The sequence below is a fragment of the Sitophilus oryzae genome, unplaced genomic scaffold (genome assembly GCF_002938485.1).
Source record: "Sitophilus oryzae breed Bouriz unplaced genomic scaffold, Soryzae_2.0 scaffold_467_pilon_pilon, whole genome shotgun sequence".
Classification (NCBI taxonomy): Eukaryota; Metazoa; Arthropoda; class Insecta; order Coleoptera; family Curculionidae; genus Sitophilus; species Sitophilus oryzae.
Genome location: NW_022147048.1, coordinates 2,136,272 through 2,161,795, shown reverse-complemented (window position 1 = coordinate 2,161,795; position 25,524 = coordinate 2,136,272). Strand labels below are relative to the sequence as shown.

Below are 25,524 nucleotides of genomic sequence, written 5' to 3'. Positions count from 1 at the left end.
AACTTGGTTTCTCCTTCGACCTGATACCGGTTTCGCCCCGGATCTATAACCCCCCCCCCCCTCCTTCAAACACAATAGGCCTCACACGTCGCAGTATTTCTGGCAGAGGTCGGATTATTATTTGAAAAAGACACCCTCTTACACCCTCTGCCCGTGACAAATGACTACCGACAGTAGAGGGTGCCTGGTATGACGGACTGATAGTCACATCCGGCACCGTTATACGTTTTGGTGTAATTCCCTGGTCACGACACTACAGCCAAGAACAAGACAGTCCTCCTTAGACCCAGCCAAAGTGTCAGAGGGGATCCCCCTAGCACCTGACTAAGACTAGGATCTTCTCAACGAACGAAAAGGCCTCTCATCTCCTAGACGAAGTAACATTATTTTTCAACATATCAGTTTAGAGACTATGAGTAGAATCTCACAAAAAATAAAGGCTAATATTAACCAATAAGAACTTTACATTTTTCAGCTTTCATTCAGAAAACTTCCTAATAACTTCATTTAATTAGAATTTGACTGGGTAATAATCATTTTTCATTTTTATTTTTAGTAGACTGAATGTACATAATGTGCTATAATAATGTAGATATAAAGAAAATAATTGTATAGTCTATAAAATGAATAACTTTGAATTTTGACCGTTATTTTTTACCAACATGACAAATATAAAATCCCTCTATCCAAAAAGTTACTGATATTCTTTAAAATGAGTGCCTGAACGAATCAGATAGGTAACTCTTTTTACTTTCGTGAAATAGAAAAGGAAAATAATAAAACAAGTGACAGTTCTTCCTCTTCTTGCAAAAATCAACACGAAATGTCATAATTGACAAAAGTAAAATGTCATCAGCTTTTGACATTTCTAAATATTAGACCAATGCCGTCTCTAATAGAACAGCCACAGAGCGAGATTTATGACGTCACGCTAGTTAGATACTACGGATTAATATATATGTTGTAGAATACATGGAAAACATAATTATTCCTCGTATTTTTGGTTTGTATTTTAAAAATGATATAGTTTACATGAAATATACATAATATACAGTTAATAAATAAAATATAATATATACCTATTTATAGTAATAAATACTTTGGCAAATAAAACTATGAACCATACAAATGCAGCAAATGTTTTACAATATACAAATAATGAATAGGTGGTACATAAGATAATGGGTAAAATGTAAAATATATATATTTTAAATTTTGGGGTTTGAAAATCGATCTAATTTAACAAAAAACATTCAATATCTACTAATAGTGATGTATTATTATTGGCATTCACAAAATTTATTTATATATTATAATGTTTACTGCAATTAATAAACTAATATAAACTTGTCAAAAGATGACCATATATTTTTTTAAATTATTATTCTTAACACAAAACTATCTACATTGACTATGGAGTACGATTTCAGCCATATTGTAAAACATTTGCTGCATTTGTATGGTTCATAGTTTATCTGCCAAAGTATTTATTACTATAAATAGATATGTATATATATATATATTGTATTTATTAACTGTATATTATGTATATTTCATGTAAACTATATCATTTTTAAAATACAAACCACAAATACGAGGAATAATTATGTTTTCCATGTATTCTACAACATATTTATTAATCCGTAGTATCTAACTAGCGTGACGTCATAAATCTCGCTCCGAGGCTGTTCTATTAGAGACGGCATTGCGTCAGCATGGCCGCAAGTTGCTAACCTAATAAAATTAACACTAGAAAAGCCCGCGGGAACTGTCAAATTCAAAGTTATTCGTTTTACAGACTATATATGTATTGTGTCTAAAACTGAAGTCAAAAATCGGTGACATAATTGCGAGTTTTATTTGACACTTATTAAAAGTCAAAGTAAAAGGTTAAACATTTCAAACATTTATTTATTCTAATCCTATAACATAATATTTCGAATTATTTCGCGCGGTACTGTCTAACGCCGAGGACGCGTTCATTCACAAAATATTGATAATGCTCCCGGTTCTTTTTTTGATAGCGATCACTCTATTGCTTTTGCTATACATACCTATTCCTACGTCGGCAGTCTGTATCATCGAAACGTCATTGGCTCCGTCGCCTATCGCCAAAGTTCGTTTCTTCAGCTCTTCCTTGACTACCTTTACGATGTAGGCTTTCTGGAGCGGAGTGGCCCTACAGCACAACACCGAATTGCAGAACGTGGTCAATTTGAGAAAGGACTTGGTCAGATTCGATCTCTTGTCCAAAATGTACGTCAGGGTCTTGCCGTCGACGACTAGAGCTCGTCCTTTGTGATTGGTCGACGATCGAACATACGGAGATCGACTCGAGGTACTCGAAGAAGGCACAATGTCGATATCGTACCCTTGGGTAGCTGCAAATCACTAATGTTAATATAATAAGGGTATTTTTAAGGGTTCATCAATAGAAACATAGTTAGTTAACTACCCTAATCGAAATTCATCAACTGATAAGTCAAGTGAGTTGATCAAGTCACAGGAATAAGACAGATTTGAAAGCAGATTCCGAGTTTACACATTTCATATCAAAAAGCTTCTGTTATTTGATTCGAAATTGCGATATTTTGGCTATAGAATTGACAGACTTATTGTGTAAAAAATAGACATAAATGAAGAATATAGGTCAGAAAACGGTCAGATTTACGTATGGTGCATATTTAATAATTATAATAATCTAATAATTTAAAATAATTTAATAATAATAGCTCCCGTATAATAGCGTTTAACGCCTTGGGAGTAGCAAGGTACAGCTTGCTATGCTAAAGCCGTTCGGTATACTGTTCGGAAGGTAATGTGGCTAGCACTACGCTTCAGCTGCCTATTATTACCTCAGGATTGTGAATCCCGAGTACTCATTTAAGGTTGAGTCGACCAAACTATTTTTATTTTTATTAAAAATAATTTTTATTGGTAGACGAGAGCTGTACCTCTACGCCACCGGGCCCCACTATAATACACGAGATGTTACCAAATTTATAGTTAGGAGATCCTAGAGATCATAAAAAAATAAGGGTACAAGCGAACTAATTTAATTTAAATATATAGAAAAACGTTTCTTTTGTCCAGAGTGAGATTTAAGGCCCCCATACATTTCGGTTATTTTACACCGTTTTAAAAACGTGAGTGTATGTCCAGTTTTGCCCGTGCGTTGAATATCTGTCGTTACCAGATATTTTCTCGTTCCTATCCGATAGAGTATCGACATAAACCGATAGATATTGTTTAGGCGGAATGCAAGAACAGTTAACCTAATAGGACTGCTCATTCAGCCAAAAGTGTCCGCCAGGTGCATGCGAAAACTTCTCGCTTTGTGACGTCATTGTAGTCCTTGTCATGGTTATTAGTCCTTATCTGGCAACCAATAATACACACACGTGCAATATTGGTTGCCGGATGCAAAACGTTCATTATTTAGTTTATTTATTTAAACACCTTATATATGTATGCAGTATAGAAAATTAACTGTATAAATCGTATTAAATACTCGGATAATGCATTTTTAAGAACAGCAATTCCCAACATCACCTTTCGCAAGCATTCTTTTTAGAGTACTTCCATATTTTGCTTTAAAATAATTAATAAACAATATCGTAGGCACTTAGTAAGCACTTTGTCACAATCCACAACACAAAATGAACGTATTTATACACTCTATAGCTATAAAAAATTTAAAGACACCTTTTTCACATTTAAAATTGACAAAATAATTAACCCATAGGCAACTAAAAATACACACTATCATGACAAGGACTACAATGACGTCACAACTGTCAGCTGAAGCGCGGGAAGAGGCGAACGTACGTCTTATGAGGATGAGCAATGCTATTAGTTTACCGTTCTTGTGTGGTGGAGGTTGATTGCCAGTTCTTTCTACTCTCGCGGTTTTAACTGTACGGCAAAATAACCAAAGTGCATGGAGGCCTTTAGAGAGAAAATTGAACATACAATTATCTGATTGGGCCACGTGTCGTTCGATATCTGCCAGATAACAATTTATGGTACTTTCGGCGCTCTCCTTGGAACGAGCCATTATCTTCAGTAGTTCCATTTGGGGCGAAAATAATTTGGCGGAATAAGCTATATTGATGGCGGTTTCCGGTTTGTCCCCGGTCAATACCCACACAACTATTCCGGCAGCGATTAGAGCGGACAGAGTTTCGGGAACGCCCTCTTGAAGCCTGTCCTCGATCCCTAAAAGTAATACAAAATATATACAGGATGAGTTTTAAATAAGTGCAAATATATTCAGGGCTAGTAGATCTCGATAAAATAAACATTTTCTCTTTAACATTTTTCAAATAAGTCTAAAATATCCAAGTTATTCAAGTTTGAAAATTAAAAAATAGTATATTGTTTTATTAGGAGCAAAAATGACACTTTCTGCAGCTAGGCTGTGTGTTTGATATACAGGCGAGCCACAAAAAGTCATTTTTACTAGTGATGGGAAAAACCGATTAATTTCAATAATCGAGTACTCGAGTTTCAAGCGATTTCAATAATAGAGCGATCGCTCGAGCGAAATATCGCTTGTATTTAAAAATACGGTTTTTCGCTCGCCGCTTGCTCGTAACATCAAGCAGTAAGTTGCGTGCGCAGAGCACATAATATTCTTTCGGTGATGAATGCCAAGTAGCAAACGACGAGCGATGAGTAATTCGCTAGATTTAGTCTATTTCAAAGCATTGTCGATGTAGGTCGTAAAATTTTGTCATTCAGATACGCAACGGATAACGTCGTATAACAAAATAAAACACTAAATCACCACAATACACCAAAACACTTTCACTTTTATACTGGATGCGCGTTTCGCTAACCATGTTAGCATCATCAGCAGATGATTATAAACTAAAGTACAATCTACAAGTTGAGCGTTTATATACTCGCCCAGTGGGCGTGGCAAAATCTAGCCAACCGAGTCCGAGCCCACTGAGCGTAACAGTTAGATTTCCGCCACTAGAGTAGTAGGAACAAAAAACTTCAAGGAATTGGACCGTTGTCTCTGTTCATACTATCTTTACATTTATTAATTCTGATGCTTTCATAGGCATCTAATTGCCTGTAATTTGAGACTTGTTTAATTAATTTTAAATTATTAAGACCTATACAATGGTCTTTATCAACAATATGTTCGGCAACGCAAGATTTATCCGGTCTACCATATCTTATCTGAGCTAAATGTTCTTTAGATAAGATATGGTAGATAAGTAATGTAAAGATAGTATGAACAGAGACAACGGTCCAATTCCTTCAAGTTCTTTGTTCCTACTACTCTAGTGGCGGAAATCTAACTGTTACGCTCAGTGGGCTCGGACTCGGTTGGCTAGATTTTGCCACGCCCATTCGGTGCCCACTGAGCGAGTATATAAACGCTTAACTTGTAGATTGTACTTTAGTTTATAATCATCTGCTGATGATGCTAACATGGTTAGCGAAACGCGCGTCCAGTGTAAAAGTAAAAGTGTTTTGGTGTATTGTGGTGATTTAGTGTTTTATTTTGCTGTGTAACACCAAAGGTTCCAACCCTCAACTGTAAAGGTCGTATATATTTGATACATACGATGTATGTACAAAGTTCGCTCGGCTTTTTATCGAGTATGTCACATTAAAATCGGATTTAAATTTATTTCATTCCAGGATCGCTTGCGTTCGTCGTTCGTAACTTGCATCGCTCGTTCATAATCGAGCGATGTCGATTATTTCATGAATCGAGTACTCGAGCGAACATTCGCTCGAGTTATTCCAAAATAGCATGTTCTAACATGCTGTTTTTTTTTCAAACGCCACAAATAATTTATTAAACAATTTCAAACGTTCCAAATAATATAAAAAAATATAAAAGGATATATACTTTGTGTCTAATTATATGTCAAGAAACTATTGTTACCATTTTACTAATTTTTAAAAAATTATTTCATAATTTTATTATTTCTAGTACACGCGATGCTTACCTGTTGCTCCTAACAGCGTCATATGGCTTTCGATACTCGAATAACTATCTCTTATTTTCTTTTCCACATTATCGGTCGCCAATTCGGCTTCTTGGTGTTTCCGGTACCACTCGTTGTACTCCTGCTCAGTTAAAATCCTCTTCGCCATCACCAGAACCCTCAACCCCTCCCTGGCGTAGTTATTTAAATGCTGTTGCGTCTTATTAACGATAAACTTCTCCTCAGAATCATCCTCCGCCGGCGTCAGATGCGGTATAATCGACGTATCGGCCCCCTTGCAATACAACACGATCTCCTGCGATACGGGGTGCCTGAAAACGATCGACATCCTTTTCCTAGTCGAATCGAAAGGCAGAATGTTTAGGATTTTAAACGCTAACCTCCCTTCGGAAGGGACGTCTACAGTGACCTCTGTGGGAGTGCGTTTGATCAATTTACAATTGTAAATTCGAGCGGCATCCACAAGGGCCAATTCGTCCGGACTTTCCGCCTCGTAGATCGGCTTGAAATCGCCAGGGGACGGCGTGCACACCTGATTTAGTTTCACCTTCTGCTCGTCGGTTAGATTGGTGTTGCTGGTGTTTTTTCGGGTCAGAAAACCGCCGATGCTCGGTATGCTGAGCAGTTTCGGCCGGAGCGACTTGGAACTGCTGTGGCTTTGAAGGGAATCGGGCGAGTTGTCGCAGGAATCTATAGTATCGAGGGTAGTGATACGCGTTCTTCTGTTATCGGGGGAGTACAGGTTGAGTGGAGGTGAAGGTGTAACCGATCGGGACTCTTCCAATCGAGTGTATTTGTCTTTAACGGTAACCGGATTGGGATGGTCGTATTCGAGTTTCTTCACGTTCATTTCGTTTTCTGTTAGGTTAGGAACTGCTTCAATAATACCTGAAAAAAAAACACAACGCATAGTATGAGAAAAAGTAAAGTATTTGCCGTCTGCAGTTAGGAATGAAAAGTAATGGCTTTTATCTATCGGTAAGTTATCGCAATTCACCTATTGATATATTTTAGTTACCGAGAGATATATTGACAATCATCAATATATCGGTAACCATGAATTTCCGTGAGTCATCGGTTAATCTATAATATCTATTCTGATAATCTGTATTAATTTTGTAATAAATGTAATTAATACAAATTGTAATACAAACATAATCTGTTGTATAATTCTGTTAATCTTTATCTAATTTTGAAGTCACGTATTGTTATCCAATATATCGATAGTTATCGATGTACTGAAAAAATCCCATCTCTAGTCCACAGTACCACAGTGTACTGTAACGTTTTTAGTTCGTTACATGTCTTTTTTATATATGATATATATGATGTCTGGCGTATCGTCATCGGATTCCGTATCGTTCAGGCCTGATAATTTATTTGGCACGCTTGGCATAATTTTTACGTTCCCTAGTCGCCAACCCTGTTATCGTTTGACACAACCCTGTTATCGCTCTGAAGAGGCGCTGTCAACATCGCTTCTGTCAATTCTCTCCGTGCTTAACCTCACTTTGTTTTGCCGCTCTGTTGTATCCCGGCTTTTAGAAATGGTGATTATTTAAATCTTGCTGTATAATTTGAATCAGCTGCTATTTCAAAGCAACAGGTAAAGATGAGATATTATCCTTTTAGATTTGATATTATTACTGCATATTTTTAGGGTAGAGTTTTGGATGTCCCAACTTAACTTGTATTTGTATTTTGCTGGCAAGTTGGCGTCCCTTTTCTTTTGTCCTCCAGAATGTTACATGGAAGAAAGGACAGTTTCTTTGTTTATTATTGAGCCCTCGAAAGTAATTCGAGGTAGGTTTATTTTGTTTATTAGACCTTGTTTAGTTTTAAACAAGAGTTTTATATTTTTAGGGTCCAAGGTACGGACTATTTACAAGGTACGGGCATTATCCAAGGTCCTAGTAGTATCCAAGGTACGGGTAGTGTTCCCCTGTACCGTTGTCTTATGGACGGACTGTGTTCAAGGTTATGGTCCAGGTTACGGACATTATCCAAGGTCCTAGTAGTGCTCCAAGGTACGGGTAGTGTCCCCATATTGCCACAGTATGGATACAGCGTAAGCCCCATGCTGCTTCGCTCCCATTTCTAAGCCTAGTCAGTAGCTACGGCTGTATTGATTCATGGTGTCCTCATTCTGGCCCCTTTTGTTGTTTTGGCCAACAGGATCGCCGACAGACAGTACAGAGATATGAGCCCACCTCACGCTGCTACTCTTCGAAACAGGATTGCCTCAAGAACAGCTAAGTGTAGATTTAGGTTCAGATTTTCAGTTGATTTTCAGCCTCAATAACGTACATTTTAAATAATATCGTACAGACTATTGTAGCATTTTATTTAAAATTCACACAATTTAAATAAATGTACAGAATTATTTTATTTAAACAATTCAAGTTTGAGTCCTCGCACCGAGATGGCATTCTAAGTATTGTTATTATCTTTTATTTTTTTACAAGTTTATTTCTAGATAGTTATTTCAGTCCGGTCGAAGTTGTTCGTCACTTTATTTCTGACGGTATAGGTATATACCTCGTGCCTACCTTTATCGCTATATTGGTGGTTGAAGCTGAACCCGATAGAATTATCGGCGTTTTTTTTGCATTTTTGAAATTTGTGTGGGAAAACCCTCTGAGCGGAGGTAAGACTTTTATTTTTTACATAACGTTTCCTAATACCTTTTTTCTATTTGTACAGGGTTTTATTTTATGGTACGCATTTCTGGTGCCATTTTGTTTATTGTATCTGACATTTGGGCCACGTTTGTCCCTACAATATACACGTTGAATAACGGAAGAATCTCCTGAATATACAGCATTTTCCGATCCTGTCTGTGTGGAGACGTTATAATAACGATCCAGTTCCAGCAGTTCACCACAACCAGCTTGTGACCAGAACGGATATAAAAGGCCAGATCATTTCTTATTATATAATTTAAGTTCACTTTAATGCTTTAAGCCCTTCAGGCATATTAGATATTTTATTACTTTAGAGTCACTTGAAATATTTTATTCATGTTATGCATATTTCTGATATCTACATAGTACGGTTTTTTTTAATATAAAGAGTCCCTATATTTTGGTACCAAGATCGCCAGACTTTTTGCGGAATAATTAATAAAATATTAATATTCAGAAGCGTGCAGATTTAACTACCATCTTGAGTGATCTATTTTAATACATACTATTTACCAACCAACATTCTCAAACATCAAATTATTCATAGTCTTATTTTATTCTAATTAACATTTAATTATTAATTATACTTAGTTGTTAGTTTATCTCAGCGTTTCATTTGTGTAATTCCTAAAATAAATAATACCTATTTCTAAATGGAAAACTGAGTGGCGCCCCGTATATTATAAAGACGTAATTATCACAATTTAATTTTCACTAGCTTACGACCTATTGCTCACCGGCGAACAGCTCCGTCGCATAGTATTAGTTGTTTTAATATTTTTTCTAAAAGAAAATTCTTATAAAAAAAACATTCCATCATTTTTTTATAACTTCTAATGCTACACTATATTTAGTGGTTAGATTATTAAGAACATTTATGTCGATTTAGTAGTTACAATATGATTTAGATCTTAGGTTTCATTACATTACGCCTTGTAATAGTATTTAACCACCTATAATAATTATTAAAATTGTACAATGCTATTTACCATCAGAATTCATCATGAATAAATATAGCCATTAGTTTTAAGTAATATACAACTGTACGTTAGTAGTATCTCTGTACATGCCTGGCGTCCAATATCTATTTTTTTGTTTATTGTTATTAATTAGTTTTTTTTCCAGTGAAATACCTTATCCACGACTGCTCTCCGATGAAAAGCTGCCGTTCGCAGTGGTAATGGTTATAAAAAACGCTACGGTACGAAATAAACATATAAATATCGAATTACTTACCACTGGCGTTCATTATATCGTGATGCGGATGTCGAGAACACACTACCGTATTGCATACGGCTAAAAACAATAAGAATTCTTGTATTCTAGCGCTATGGATCGCCCTAGTACTAAATATTTGTTCGGACACGCAGCCCTCTTGATTCAAGTCGCTCTGCAAATTTTTATTCACTACGACACTCAAATTCGTCTGTTTATTGCCTAAAACACAACATCAATAAAAGTCAGTAAAATTAAGAACAAATGGTAGGGTATGTGGTATGTCATCCATCTTTATAGTATCTTTATACTATTTAGGTTGAATCTTTGAATAAGAAGACTAAGGGAGGAGCATAATGCTATCCATGTATTCATGCATGGTGGGCGGAAAAAGCACTCTAGGGTGGGGATCCTTGACAGTTCTGTTTGACGATTCATTTGACACATTTGATTTTGATTTGAAATTTTGTGGATTTGTCAGTCTTTACGGAGCTTATTTTATGTTATTTATTATTTATTCTACTACTGATAGTTGTATAAAGGTAGTAAATCTAGATGGAAATTGTGGCAGAACTTAAATTAACAGTGACACTATCGGGATTTATCGAAAAAGACTCTAAAATAGTTGGTTGTGTAGCGTGCGGTAGATCTCGGCAAAAATTGAGTGAAATAATGGAACAACTTTTCGCTAGTAAGTGACTATAGGTATAATATACATACGTGTAGTAAACCGATCATTTATGAAATTCACTTAAATTAACTAAATTATATATTTTTCTTGCATTTTAGCTTTTATTTATTACTTGTCAAAGATTTAATGTCAAAGAATTTAGATATGTTAATTTGACTTACCTGCTTCAGTAGCGTATCGGATGTTTGTGTTAATAAATACTTATTATAACTTATCTATTTTTATTACAATTATATATTTTTATAACAATTTTAATAACTACCAACATTTATTCACAACGTAAAATAAAACAACAAATTATTGAGTCTACCCCACGTCTACCCTACATCATAGTTTTATATTTTTTAAATAAAATTAGAACGACACTGATAAACCGGAATTTAAGTCGGCCATATTTGAGGCCCATCGCGGTGTACCTAAGATTTTTGATATGCTCCTTCCTTAGTCTTCTTATTCAAAGGGTTGAATATTATAAATACCCTATAATAAAAAAAACGACGACAAAAATGATAATTTTGGCAAAGTCAATCTCTAGACGGCATTTACAAAAAATAAATAATATGTTTTTGTAGAATATATACCTGCAGCTTGCTGATCCATTTTCAATCAAAACAATAATATAAACGTAAAAGGAGCACAAGAACAACAACGATTTATAATTTTAAACACAAAATTTAGCCATTTACCTCTTATCTGTGAGAAGTAACAACTTTGACGTTTCGTTGAAACAAATGAATGCAACTAAACACAGCCATAGCAACGCCATTCATGGCAGACATGATTTAATTTATCATTTATCTTTTTTTGGGAAATCTTAAACACATTTGCTTTTTCGAATTTCGATCACCTTCTTCATGCTAATACTCCACTGTGGCGGCTTTGACGCGGCTTTTTTCGATCGTATAGTATTTATACCAACTTAAAATATAATCACGATAAACAAGACATATAGAATAAAATCTTACTATTGTTTTGCGATTCGTTCTCCAATTCGGGATGATTATAATCGACAGCAGCAATAGTACATTTTCGGAAAATCATACGGTTTTCCGTCAGAGTACCAGTTTTGTCGGAAAAAATATACTCTATTTGTCCTAATTCCTCCGTGATATTTAAAGCTCTGCATTCGATTCTTCTGTTAGTTATAGGATCGTATAAGTCGGCGTTTTGATGAATATGATACACTTGTAATATTTTGCACAATTCTAAGGTAACGTATAACGATAAAGGAATCATAATCTGAAAAAATATAGTTATATATGTACAGGTTCCGGCAATAGTGCGTCGGGCATCTGCAGCTCCTAGAATAAAAAACTTGAGAATTTTGTTTAAGTGCAAACCTAAAGTATGTACCAGGATGTATTCCAGGAAAATATTTTAACTTCTATAGGGTGGCTCAAAAAAGTGTGAGTGGATCTGGATGATTTTTTTTAAATGAAACACCCTGTATATTATTGCATTTTTGGCTTCCTTTCAGATCTCTTTACATAAACCTAAGACGTGACTAAATATATTTCGATAATTTTAGAGATATTAATAAATAAATAAAAATTATATATTTATCAGCCCTTCTTAAAAATAGTTATTAACGTAATAAGGCCGATAAACAACAAATAACGGCCGGGCTGAAGTTTGTGATCCGAGGCGATAGCCGAGGATCATAAGCAGCCAAGGCCGTTATTTGTTATCGGCCGTGTTGCGTTCTAGATTTTTCGTCATACTGCAGATTTTTTAGAGCAATAAACACTACTATTTAATAACAAATTTTATTGAACAATAACACAAGTAAGGATAAAAAATACATAATGTCTTATACTAAAATTCATTTTTCATGATAATGAACATGGAAATTAAAAGTGCACTTGTTGTTCTTAGAAATCTGTAATCCTTCCCAGGGATTTACAGATTTTATAGAAGAAGATGATGCTACTGAAGAATGGCAAATATTTGTATCCACTAAAGACACATTATTTTTGGAGCTATCATGAAAAAGTTGATTTGTTATTTTCATTCTTTTGGAAACTGATTTTTCTATGTAAGTTTCTGCCACTGTTGAAGACTCCCATCCTCCTAGCTCCTTTAGCGATAGTAAATCACCACCATTTTCGGCGAGCATGGTTGCTGATGATCTACGAAATGAATGCCCTGTATAACGTTCTGGATTCTCCAAGTTCAAAAATTTTGCAATTTTCTGCGGTACGCTCCCGATGGTATGTATACCGACGATTTGCTTAACACACTTGCCTTTCTTGTAACCAATGAAAAATTTTGGATTGTCAAAGTTACGAGGACGCAGGTTGATGTATTTTTTGTATAAACCATAGGCATCAAACGGAAGGCCCGTTTTTGGAATAAGAAATTTCCTATCTTTCTTATTTTTAGTATTTCTTAATGAGACAAGAATATTTTCTCCGAATCTTCGAAATCATCAACTGTGAGTGACCAAAGCTCGCTGCGCCTACAAGCTCCAAGAATACCAAGCACCAATACAATTTTTTCGAGTAACCAGGTGTAATCATCGGCATCCAGTAGAAAATTATTTATGTCATTCTCCGACAGAACTTTGGCTTTTTTGGTGAATAACCTTCGTTTTTGCGCCTCAGAAACATGAACAGTTTACCAAATCTATGAACAAATATAATTTAGATGAGTATGATTAAATATCGAAGAATATAATGGCTTTTTACCTTGATATGTCGATGTTTTCATATACTCTCAACGCAAGCTTCAGCATGGATATCTTTGTCCACAGTGATGTAGGAGAATACATTTCAGACATTCTTTTAGCATAAGCCAGCAATACCGCTTCATTTACGCTGTTTATACTTCTATCCTGCCGCCACTTCAAAAAATTGTCATATTCCTGCTGATATCTCTCTCTCTGGTTATAGTCGGAAGTAAATTTTGAGTAGCCGCAGCCGCTTCCTCCTGTATTTCCAACGGAATTTCTCGCGACATCTCGCTATGGTCTATTTTCCCAATTTTTGAAAAGTCCAACTGACAATAAATAGTCATTGTTGCAGGTGACAGACGTTACGATTACCTTAGAAACTTAACGGCCGCCGGCCGTTATGATAACGTCCGGCGGACGTTATATGCATCTTTTCCATTCTGATTTTGCTTATGTTATAATAATATAACAATATAGTATGACGAAAAATTCTTAATAATACAAGAACTGTCCTTAAATCAAAACTGTATTAGATATTTACTTTAGATGGTTTGTACTTACTTTGCTATAAATATGGAAATCGTAAATCATACAGGATGTTCAAAATTCTACGCCAAACTTTCTAAAATATACAATAATTTTTCTTTGTTTTTTTAAAGGGGACATTATTTTTTTAATAGATGGAGAATTAAAAAATGAACATTTCTTGCATTTAGAGTATTTCAAAATTTTTAACGGTTTCGCAGATATTCCCGGTTTTGTATTTCATATGGCATTTTCCACAGTAAATTTTTATCAAAGCCATCCAATGATTTTTCTCTCGTATTTTACAACTGAAAGCGCCATATGAAATTAAATAATACTGCGTGTATCCGGAAAACTATTAAAAATTTTAAAATACTTTAAATACAAAAAATGTTCATTTTTTAACTCTCCATCAAATAAAAAAATAATATACTGGGTGTTCCATTTAAAAAAAAAACGAAGTAAAATTATTTTATATTTTTGAAAGTTCGGCATAAAATATGCAACATCCTGTATGATTTACGATTACCATATTTATAGCAAAGTATGAACAGACCATCTAAAGTAAATATTTAATATAGTTCTGATTTCAGAACAGTTCTTGTATTTTTAATATTTTTTTTAAGGAGGGTTGAAAAATATATATTTTTGATTTATTTTTTAATATCTCTGAAACTAATTGAAATAGGATTACTCATATCTTAGGATTACGTAAAGTGATCTGAAAGGAGGCCAAAAATGCAATAACATACAGGGTGTGCCATTTAAAAAAAGTCATCCAGATTCACTCACACTTTTTTGAGCCACCCCATAGAAGTTAAAATATTTTCCGGAAATACATCCTGGTACATACTGTAGTTTGCAAATAAACAATATTCTCAAGTTTTTTATTCTAGGAGCTATAGATTTTCGACGCACTATTGCCGGACCCTGTATATCAAAGATTTTATACAGGGTGTTGTAGAATGTAGAATGTTTAGGAGGGGAGTTAAGTTTGGTTTTCATGCATCCGTTGTCCGACGATACGATGATACGATATTAATTTTATTGGTTGAATTTAAAGACTTCGACTGGTTAACCATTTCTAATCAATCGAAATCTTTAAATTCAACCAATAAAATTAATAACGTATCATCGTATCGTCGGACAACGGACACATGAAAATCAAGCTTTAATCGCTGCGACCTTCCGATCTATTGTGTATTCCCCTTTCTTGAGTTATAATGAGTTATAACTCATCATACAGTCTCAGGGCTTGAAAGAAGCCAGTATCTGAGACGGCATTCAGAAACACCCATACACAATGTCGTAATGTGTAATTAATTAACGCTTGGATTTATTTTTTATTGATGGATAACCGGGATATAAAATAGTAAGAAAAATGGAAGGCACTCTCTAAGTTTCAAACGAATTCTTATATACTCAAAATTTAGTTTGGTAATAGCACAGTTTAAAGAATATAAATATATCAGTTGGCCCACTCTTCGCCCGTATCAAAATTCCTCCCGCCTCTCCCCGCCTGTCTTGTAGATTTGGGTCAGGCTACATCCGTTGCTCGTCTTGTACACAGCGTTCCAAGATTATTTTAGTTTTGTTTTCGGTCCGACGCATAGGGTGAACCAAAAATTGTGTTTTAGTTGTTTTGTTCGAATTGTAAATAAAATGTCTACTATAGTCTGTAAAACGAATAACTTTGAATTTGACAGTTCCCGCGGGCTTTTCTAGTGTTAATTTTATTAGGTTAGCAACTTGCGGACATGCTGACGCAATGCCGTCTCTAATAGAACAGCCGAGCAACGAGATTTATGACGTCACACTAGTTAGATACTACAAATTAATAACTATGTTGTAGAATACATGGAAAACATAATTATTCCTCGATTTGTTGGTTTGTATTTTAAAAATGATATAGTTTACATGAAATATATATAATATACAGTTAATAAATACAATATATATACCTATTTATATTAATAAATACTTTGGCAGATAAACTATGAACCATACAAATGCAGCAAATGTTTTACAATATGACTGAAATCGTACTCCATAGTCAATGTAGATAGTTTTTGTGTTAAGAATAATAATTTAAAAAAATATGTGGTCATCTTTTGACAAATTTATATTAGTTTATTAATTGCAGTAAATATTATAATATATAAATAAATTTTGTGAATGCAAATAATAATACATCACTATTAGTAGATATTGAATGTTTTTTGTTAAATTAGATTGATTTTCGAACCCCAAAATTTAAAATATATTTTACATTTTACCCATTATCTTATGTACCACCTATTCATTATTTTTATATTGTAAAACATTTGCTGCATTTGTATGGTTCATGTTTATTAGCCAAAGTATTTATTACAATAAATCGGTATATATTATATTGTATTTATTAACTGTATATTATGTATATTTCATGTAAACTATATCATTTTTAAAATACAAACCAAAAATACGAGGAATAATTATGTTTCCCATGTATTCTCCAACATATTTATTAATCCGTATTATCTAACTAGCGTGACGTCATAAATCTCGCCTCGTGGCTGTTCTAATAGAGACGGCATTGGTCTAATATTTAGAAATGTCAAAAGCTGATGACATTTTACTTTTGTCAATTATGACATTTCGTGTTGATTTTTGCAAGAAGAGGAAGAATTGTCCCTTGTTTTATTATTTTCCTTTTCTATTTCACGAAAGTAAAAAGAGTTACCTATCTGATTCGTTCAGGCTAGTTCAGGCACTCAATTTAAAGAATATCAGTAACTTTTTTGACAGAGGGATTTTATATTTGCCATGTTGGTAAAAAATAACGGTCAAAATTCAAAGTTATTCATTTTATAGACTATAGAAATATTTGTGTAGTGGATGGTTGTGAAAGTAGAATGACAGACAATATATCGTTCTTTAGGTGCCCAAAAGATGAAGGAAGGTATATGTTTATATAGTATAGGATAGGTATAGTACAGGTTTTGCTTTTTAGATGTTTGTATTTAACTTTAACTACCTACCTGGAAAGTCCAAATTTTATCGTCAGATAATAAAAATACGTGCATACAATTTGTTCTGCTATTGACAAGTTTTTTTAGAGTTTTTACTAAATTTTATGTAACAGTAAATATAACAATTGACGAGCATACGGGAAAAACGATGAGTATCCAGAAATGATAAATGTTCAGGAAAGCGTTTTTTTTTTTAATTCAAATTACGCATGGACTTTTATATCGTTTTTCCCATTTTTAAATGACTGTTTCTATGTGGCCGTTATGGATATTCCCGTTTATTTAGGTACCAAAAGATGTAGCCCCCTTCTTTTGGTACTTTCACTGTTTTTCCCGTGTGCTCTCAGTAGTAAATATTGTAATAAATTATATTATAGAATTCCTTAGAGTGGGCCAACTGTATATATTTATATTCTTTAAACTGTGGTAATAGTTTCGACGTCTTTCGTCTAGTGGAAAATTTAAATTCCAGTTAGTTAGCCCGGCCCGAATATATCCGTTGTTGGCAACAGTGAATTTAAATATCGCGCCCTCTATTACGTAACTAAAAGTTTAATTGGTATCGCTTATATAGTCTATAAAATGAATAACTTTGAATTTTGACCGTTATTTTTTACCAACATGGTAAATATAAAATTCCTCTGTCAAAAAAGTTACTGATATTCTTTAAATTGAGTGCCTGAACGAATCAAATAGGTAACTCTTTTTACTTTCGTGAAATAGAAAAGGAAAATAATAAAACAAGTGACAGTTCTTCCTCTTCTTACAAAAATCAACACAATTGTCAAAAGTAAAATGTCATCAGCTTTTGACATTTCTAAATATCAGACCAATGCCGTCTCTAATAGAACAGCCTCGGAGCGAGATTTATGACGTCACGCTAGTTAGATACTACGGATTAATAAGTATGTTGTAGAATACATGGAAAACATAATAATTCCTCGTATTTTTGGTTTGTATTATAAAAATGATATAGTTTACATGAAATATACATAATATACAGTTAATAAATACAATATAATATATACCTATTTATAGTAATAAATACTTTGGCAAATAAACTATGAACCATACAAATGCAGCAAATGTTTTACAATATACAAATAATGAATAGGTACATAAGATAATGGGTCAAACGTAAAATATATTTTAAATTTTGGGGTTTGAAAATCGATCTAATTTAACAAAAAACATTCAATATCGACTAATAGTGATGTATTATTATTTGCATTCACAAAATGTATATGTATATTTTGCAAGTATCAATGTTCGAAAAATTATATTTGCAAATAATACAATATCATAGAAAAAAGGCTGCAGCGATGGCTATGAAATAAAGATCGCTGTCATTTTATATGTAAAATTATTCTAAAATTTTTTATTTTCTTGGGATTTAGGTTCGGGAAAAACGCTGATTAAATTTTCATTTGTTTTTTCATTTTTTTTTTGGTTAAAAAAAACGTTTCGGCTAACATCATAGCCTTCATCAGTGTTGTGTCATATGAAAAAAATAGTGTCCAATATAATCCAAAAAATTACATATAAAATATTCACGCCACATAATGTTTACTGCAATTAATAAACTAATATAAACTTGTCAAAAGATGACCACGTATTTTTTTAAATTATTATTCTTAACACTAAAACTATCTACATTGACTATGGAATACGATTTCAGCCATAGTAAGTATAAGATATTGAATGTTGTTTGTTAAATTAGATCGATTTTCAAACCCCAAAATTTAAAATATATTTTACATTTTACCCATTATCTTATGTAACTATTTATTATTTGTATATTGTAAAACATTTGCTACATTTGTATGGTTCATAGTTTATTTGGTTTATTTGCGAAAGTTATTTATTACTATAAATAGGTATATATATATATTATATTTATTAACTGTATATATGTATGTTTCATGTAAACTATATCATTTTTAGAATACAAACCAAAAATACGAGGAATTATTATGTTTTCCATGTATTCTACAACATATTTATTAATCCGTAGTATTTAACTAGCGTGACGTCATAAATCTCGCTCTGAGGCTGTTCTATTAGAGACGGCATTGCGTCAGCATGGCCGCAAGTTGCTAACCTAATAAAATTAACACTAGAAAAGCCCGCGGGAACTGTCAAATTCAAAGTTATTCGTTTCACAGACTATAGTAGTTCTAAGTCCACGGAATATTGGGGCATCTATTTTAATGCAGTCTTAAATATTAGCCCTCAAAGAAACATAACCTGTACGAAACTTTCACATTTATCATACGCACTTGTAAAATAATAACGTATATCCAAAAGGCTAAAAAAGCTTCCTGGGAAGGATCGTCGTGTTCTTGATAGGGAGGAGGCAAGTCGGTGTAGGATTGTAGCCAAAGCTTACAGCCAAAAGCTCCGATAATGCACAGTAAAATAAGTATTAAGACACACCAAATCACAGCTTTATTCATTTGCTTTTCTAAGGACGATCTTTTGTATCTGGGACCGCCGTTATTAAGTAAGGCTTTGGTTTCATGACCTAAAACCAACAAACACAATAACATTTAAGATGGGAATTAATAATTACAAAGAATAATCAATCATTTAAATATTTAATCTACGACAATGTCATTATGACACATTTAACATTGTCATTTGGATGTCATTATCAGCGAGGTGACAGTAAACCGGAAAATTGGAAACAGTTGTGGCGCGGTCCTACCCAGGCAGAAAGCATGGCCTTCTAGACTGTCCAATATAGAAGCATGTTAGAAACAGTAAATTTTCAAGTTTTTTCCTCGGGTTATTTAATATAGGCAACGCTATAGACATTACAACGTTTATACTACGTCGTTAATTAATGCGGATTGTCTCCGAATGGTATCGGTAAGCGCGTTTAATGCAATATCAACGACAATAATTATTAAATATCTATTCATTTTCGGTGCGCGTGGGAAATAATTATTGTACCAAATCATCCTGGATTTGAAAATGTAGTACCGCTGTACCAAATAGAATTAAAAGTATCAAATTTGGTACAAATGTACCACTGCGGCAACACTGTTTTCTAGAAAATAATCGGCGCGGACATGATCCCCGTTGTCCACTCGGTGTTGCATATATTGAAGGCCCGGACGTGGCTCGGTGTCTACCAGGTGGATGACACTTCTTATGGGAGAACTGGCAATGGTTGAAAACTTGACTACAAGCCATTTTCTAGGAATCTTCCTTACCGATAAATTATTGACAAGAGTGACAGATAAAACCTTAACGTTCTTTCAGTATTCCAGTTTATCTCTTTTTCTTTCTAAAGTGTGCGTTGAAAGGAGACAAAAACAATTTTTGGTGACCCATAATTTGTTATTCGAACACCACTTTTCTCCTTGTCGGGTCGTTGACGTTGACTGTTGACTTGTCGCCATTTTATTTCTTTTGTTTACACGCTGCATTTTGCTTTGCAAATTTAATACATAAATTATTTAGGCAAATATAGGTTTTTAATAAAACTCCTCGGACTAACGTATAGGTAAGTGTTGATAATTTTTTTTTAATCTTAACATGCTCATTGTCGTTCTCCTGATTTTAGGTGACAGAAAAGGATCATCAAATCAAATTGAATTTTATATTTTTCTTCCTATTTATCCTTCCTAAATATCAACGAGATGAGCCATCGGAAGAAAGGGACCATAGTACAAAACAGAAAGGTGATCTTTTTTCGTTCCACTTAGGATATTGAAATTATATACTGTAGTCGTGTTCGGCATTATGCTCTGAGAAATATAGATAAACAAAGAACAACAGATATAAAGCATCCCAGAGGAAAAGAGACGCAATACCTGTATGTACTCTCTCTGATATTTGTGAACGTTACAGCAAAGTATTGTTGTAAATGTCATCTTTTTGATCGACCTGAAAACTTCGAGCAAAAAGATGACACTTTCAACAATACCCTGACAGATATCAGAGACGATACAGGTTTTTCCTCTCTTTTCCCCTGGAATACTTTTAATTTATTATTCTTTGTTTATTTAAATTTCTCAGAGCACTATGAACGAACTCAGCTTGTATGTTTGAAATAATCGTCCAGTTGGCTTAAAAATGATGATCGAAGACATTTCCCATATAATTTTACTATCAAAATTATGATATATCTTTTATTTCTAAGCCATCTATGACGCCATTTTTTTCAGTTTTGTTATAATTAATTTTGTCTCTTGATCTACTTGTAACATTATTCTTTTAATTTTATTAATTTATTGTGGTGAAATTAATTTCTGTTGTATATTTGATATTGATATTAAACATATTTTTAAAAAATGGTGTATTTTTTGTGTTTTTGTGTATGTCATAATTAAAAATAAATGAAGAAATAAGATTTTTTATTTTTTTAAACTTCCCGCCATGCGTGACAATTTAGTCAGTAGTTCCTACAAGCGAAATTGGGGGCGCTAGTAGCAGTAGACTTGTCAACAGTTTCAAATTTAAACGTCAATTTCACTTTCCAATATTTAGCAAGGCGCTCGCACTTCTTCTTGTGTATGTGTTTTGTGGTGTCTACTTTACGGAACGTGCCCGGCTCGGGTACGGCCCGGTGTACCATGAATCATCCTTAATATGGGCACCTGATAATTTTGAATTTTAATTTTTATGAGGATATCTCTGATATTTTAAATTAAATCAAATCTCTTTAGATCGTCCCTCGTGTCGCGTCGTAGGTTAAATTTTGAATGATACACGTTCGATACGAACTTTTTAATGAATTTTTATTATGATGTTCGTATCGAACTTGTATCATTAATAACTATTATGTTTCTTTTATGGATAAAATCCCTACTTACCCGCATAAACGACAATACCTTCAATAAAATCGGTATTTTTCAACAAACACTCTCTTAACAACAAATTGTCAGTACCGACCGGTACTCTTTCACCGGATTCGTGTACTATGGCACCGTGAAACCGGTAGATCTTCGTGGTCGGCGCCTCAACTTCTATTTTACTTCGGAACTTGCTTGGCTCAAAATAATTTTGCTAAAAGTGGATAAAAAAATATATTAGGCACACGTATTATAAAAAGACCAAAAGAACAATACTAATCGAAAAAAACGGCTGGGAAATCAATTAATTTTAGCGAGGTCAAGCTCTACACGTCAGTGTCTTGGTAGGTACCGTACTCTTTTTTATATTTTAATGGCTCTTACTGCCATTTGGCCTTAAGCAGGTTGTAATTTATTTTTATATTGAGTAAAAACTGGTTTTAAATGGCGTAGTTCAAATTTCGACAAAAGATAATTTTATAAAAATAGATTTGGCTGTCTAGAAACGTTTTATTATCTTTTTTAGTCTTTGTATAAAGTTTTGTATAAAAATTTGTATAAATTAGAGATCAGGGTTCAGAAGTAGTTAATTAAGAATTTATCTGATTAACTACGTGTAGTTTTTCTGCAAAAACTACGTCTTTTCTTGTACATTAACTACATGAAAACTACTTTGATAAACTACATATTGTTATTACGATAGAAAAACAATCCTATAAATAATAATGTTAATAACATGTAAGGTATAAATTATTTATTTAAAGAATTATCAATTCACATAAAAAAAAATATATGAATAATACAATATTGTGACAGTATATTAAAATTACTAGATATAAAATAATACAAAAACTCTAAAAAATTTAATATCAAAAGATTTTTACAGTTGAGGGTTGGAACCTTTGGTGTTACACAGCAAAATAAAACACTAAATCACCACAATACACCAAAACACTTTTACTTTTACACTGGACGCGCGTTTCGTTAACCATGTTAGCATCATCAGCAGATGATTATAAACTCAATCAGTCAGTTTATAATCAGCTGCTGATGATGCTAACATGGTTAGCGAAACGCGCGTCCAGTGTAAAAGTGTTTTGGTGTATTGTGGTGATTTAGTGTTTTATTTTGCATCATAAGATTTTAATCGCCTAGTCAGTAATCTTTTTCAAAACTTTGTAGAAAGTATATTTTTCATTTCCTCTGTATGAGGGGTGTTAATAATTTTTTTGATGCCAATGCTATATTTAAAGCCATATTTCCTCTCTTTTCTGAACTCTCTCTGCTTGAACTTATCTTTAACTTGTTATAACCCCAAACCTGCCTCAAATATTTGATATTTGAAAGTTACATAAACTACACTATCTACGTCGATTAACTATATGTAATGTAGTTTATGTAGTTTTTAAGAGTAACAATAGTTTTTCGAACCCTGGTAGAGATTAACCTCGTTCCAATTATTACTGACTGTCATTCCCAGCTGTCTTTGGGATCTGTATTTTCGATCATAGGGTATATTATATGACGTACATGGATATATGTACGACCAGAGAGAAACTAATAACTAAAGTGTGGCTTGTGGAATAGGGCATTTCGTAGACAAGTTTATTTTGTCACCGCGCATCCCAGACGCGCATAGCGTTTAGGCGGTCAAAAAAGGAAGTTTTCAACTTTGCAAGTTAAACATTTGACAGGATTAATTAGATTGTCAGTAGCTTTTTCTATTTCTTAGTTCTAGAAGGAGATATCTAAAATCTGTTGATAATCGGAGCAAATCGGAGTAATAAATTGTTTTTAACTGAATGTGCCTGTTCTTTTAGCTTGTCAGAAGAGAAGATTATTGTCATTATTGACTATTTCAGATTCCACGATTATTCGGCATTTTTGTAATTAATTGTGGTTGAGACCCATACAAAACGTTTCTTTTAAAGGTAAGTTTTATCACGGTAATTATTTTACCATACCTAATAGTAATAGTGAGTGCACATAATAATCGTACATTGATAATTTAATTTTTTTAATTTAAAACATCACATTCTTTTCTGATACTTATGGAGCGACTAGGTATTATACCTGGTATTATTTCCAGTAATACAAATTGTTTTCTTTAACTGCTAGGTTCTTGTTATAGAATAAAGACTACCAAAAACATTGAATACCTACGGGATACCTACTGATACTCTGTGCGAGTGCGAGCTCCCAACCGTGCTTCCCTGTTCACTCCCAACCAAGTTAGATAAAAAAGATACTGAAGATTGCAGCCTTGAGTTGGAGTATGGCAAGGAGTATGGAGTTAAATAAATTATTATGTTCCTACACAGTATTTTATTTATAGGTTTTAATGCTTTAAAGTCTATTAATAAATTTTCGTTGTCAACAAAATAATCTAAAAAAACTACGAAGATTTCTTTTTATAAATTTGAAAGATTAAGATTTGGTTCAAATATTCAAATTTTAAATTTTTGGCGCCAGTATATAGGTATGAATGCAACCTACTATATCGATAATGCGCTCATAGTTCGGGTTAGACGCCAAAGGCCTCGCCACTAATACAGTCTTCAAAAATTAACGTTGATCGGTCTCTCTCACTTTAGTTATTAGTGTTCTCTCTGTGTATGACGTACAAAATTATGTTGTGTTCACCTTTTCTACAAAACCTCTGGCCACTTGACGCTGTTTTAAGTTGGTTTCTCCGTCCAAATGGCCGGTGTCGATGTAACATAGGCCGCTACTGTCACTAGACCGCAAAAGGAGAATATCTGCAGGTACCACTTCGTTGTTGGATAAATGTATAAGGTCGCCCACACGGATATCTTTCCATAGGACTTTTTTATATCTTGCTGATTCACTAGAAAGAAAAAATAAATGATATTATTAAAATGAAACATTACTAATGGATATGTATACAAGCATCGCATCTTCTGACCCAACTTCGCACCGCCTAAAATCCTTTGTGAGAGTTTTTTTGTCAATCATCTGGTACGGATGACTGATTGACTGAATGATCTGGAATGATTGAGACCAATCGATTCACGATTGGACAGTTGTAATCTCTCTATGTTTCTGTTTACATCTTGATTCAAGTAGACATTTTCTATACAGAATTGTTCACCACATACGACACGGAGTATAGCAGCTAAACGACTAGATTTATACAAATTGTAAGTTTTGGGTTCGTTGAAGGATTATTAAAGTTACAATTTAATTTTTTTTGTCCGATGACTGATGTCTTTTTACTGATGAATTATTATAGGTATTAAATATCAATAATTGAATTAAGTTAATAATAAGTAAACAGATTATCTCCATAAAATATATTTTAGATAATACAATTTGTTTTCATTTACTAAAACTTTACCTTTGATAAGACGAAAATATTACACAGAAACGGCGGCGGCGGCCGCGTATTGTTTAGAAAAATTAAAGCAGAGCTGAAATTCTAATATTCACTAATATTTCTATTAATCACCTGATTCGGCTGATATTGACAATATAAACTAAAATATTTCTGGAATTTTGAATAACATTAGAATGTCGGTACATATTTCAGTCACATAAAATTGCGTTTTAAGGAAATTTATTTCTTATATTTTAACTAAAGATACTTTTAGACCATTTTCCCGTTCAGTTCAAAAATAACGACCTATTTACAGCGCTTTCAGATGGAGCGGACCGTCCGTCGTGTTTTTTCAAGATAACCGTCGGACGAAATCATCCAGACGGAGCATACGCGACCCATGTGAAATCGTTCATATAAACTCATGGTATTTGCCCGAAGTCCCGAACGGTCCGCTCCATCTGAAAGCGCTGTAACAGTGTTTTGAGATGGAGCGGACCGTCTACGACTTCGAGCAAGTAGTTTATACGAACAATTTCACATGGGTCGCGTATGCTCCGCCCGACGGCTATTTTGAAAAAAAACGATGGACGGTCCGTCGCGGACGGTCCGC

General features: G+C 33.7%; 1 protein-coding gene across 3 annotated transcripts in view; it reads right to left on the bottom strand.

Moving 5' to 3' along the window:
- Positions 1 to 25,524, bottom strand: part of LOC115886122 (probable phospholipid-transporting ATPase VD) — a 94,172-nt gene that overhangs the window by 18,354 nt on the left and 50,294 nt on the right. For 2 of the 3 annotated variants that reach the window (XM_030905184.1, XM_030905185.1), the window contains exons 5-12: positions 24,218 to 24,422; positions 21,596 to 21,788; positions 19,052 to 19,296; positions 11,531 to 11,804; positions 9,896 to 10,096; positions 5,976 to 6,863; positions 3,973 to 4,218; positions 2,055 to 2,381 (exon numbers count right to left, since the gene is read on the bottom strand). In XM_030905184.1, coding sequence (XP_030761044.1) covers positions 2,055 to 2,381; positions 3,973 to 4,218; positions 5,976 to 6,863; positions 9,896 to 10,096; positions 11,531 to 11,804; positions 19,052 to 19,296; positions 21,596 to 21,788; positions 24,218 to 24,422 — 2,579 coding nt within the window. Of the gene's footprint in view, positions 1 to 2,054; positions 2,382 to 3,972; positions 4,219 to 5,975; positions 6,864 to 9,895; positions 10,097 to 11,530; positions 11,805 to 19,051; positions 19,297 to 21,595; positions 21,789 to 24,217; positions 24,423 to 24,481; positions 24,583 to 25,524 lie in introns of those variants that run through there. The other variant, XM_030905186.1, reaches the window with a different exon arrangement.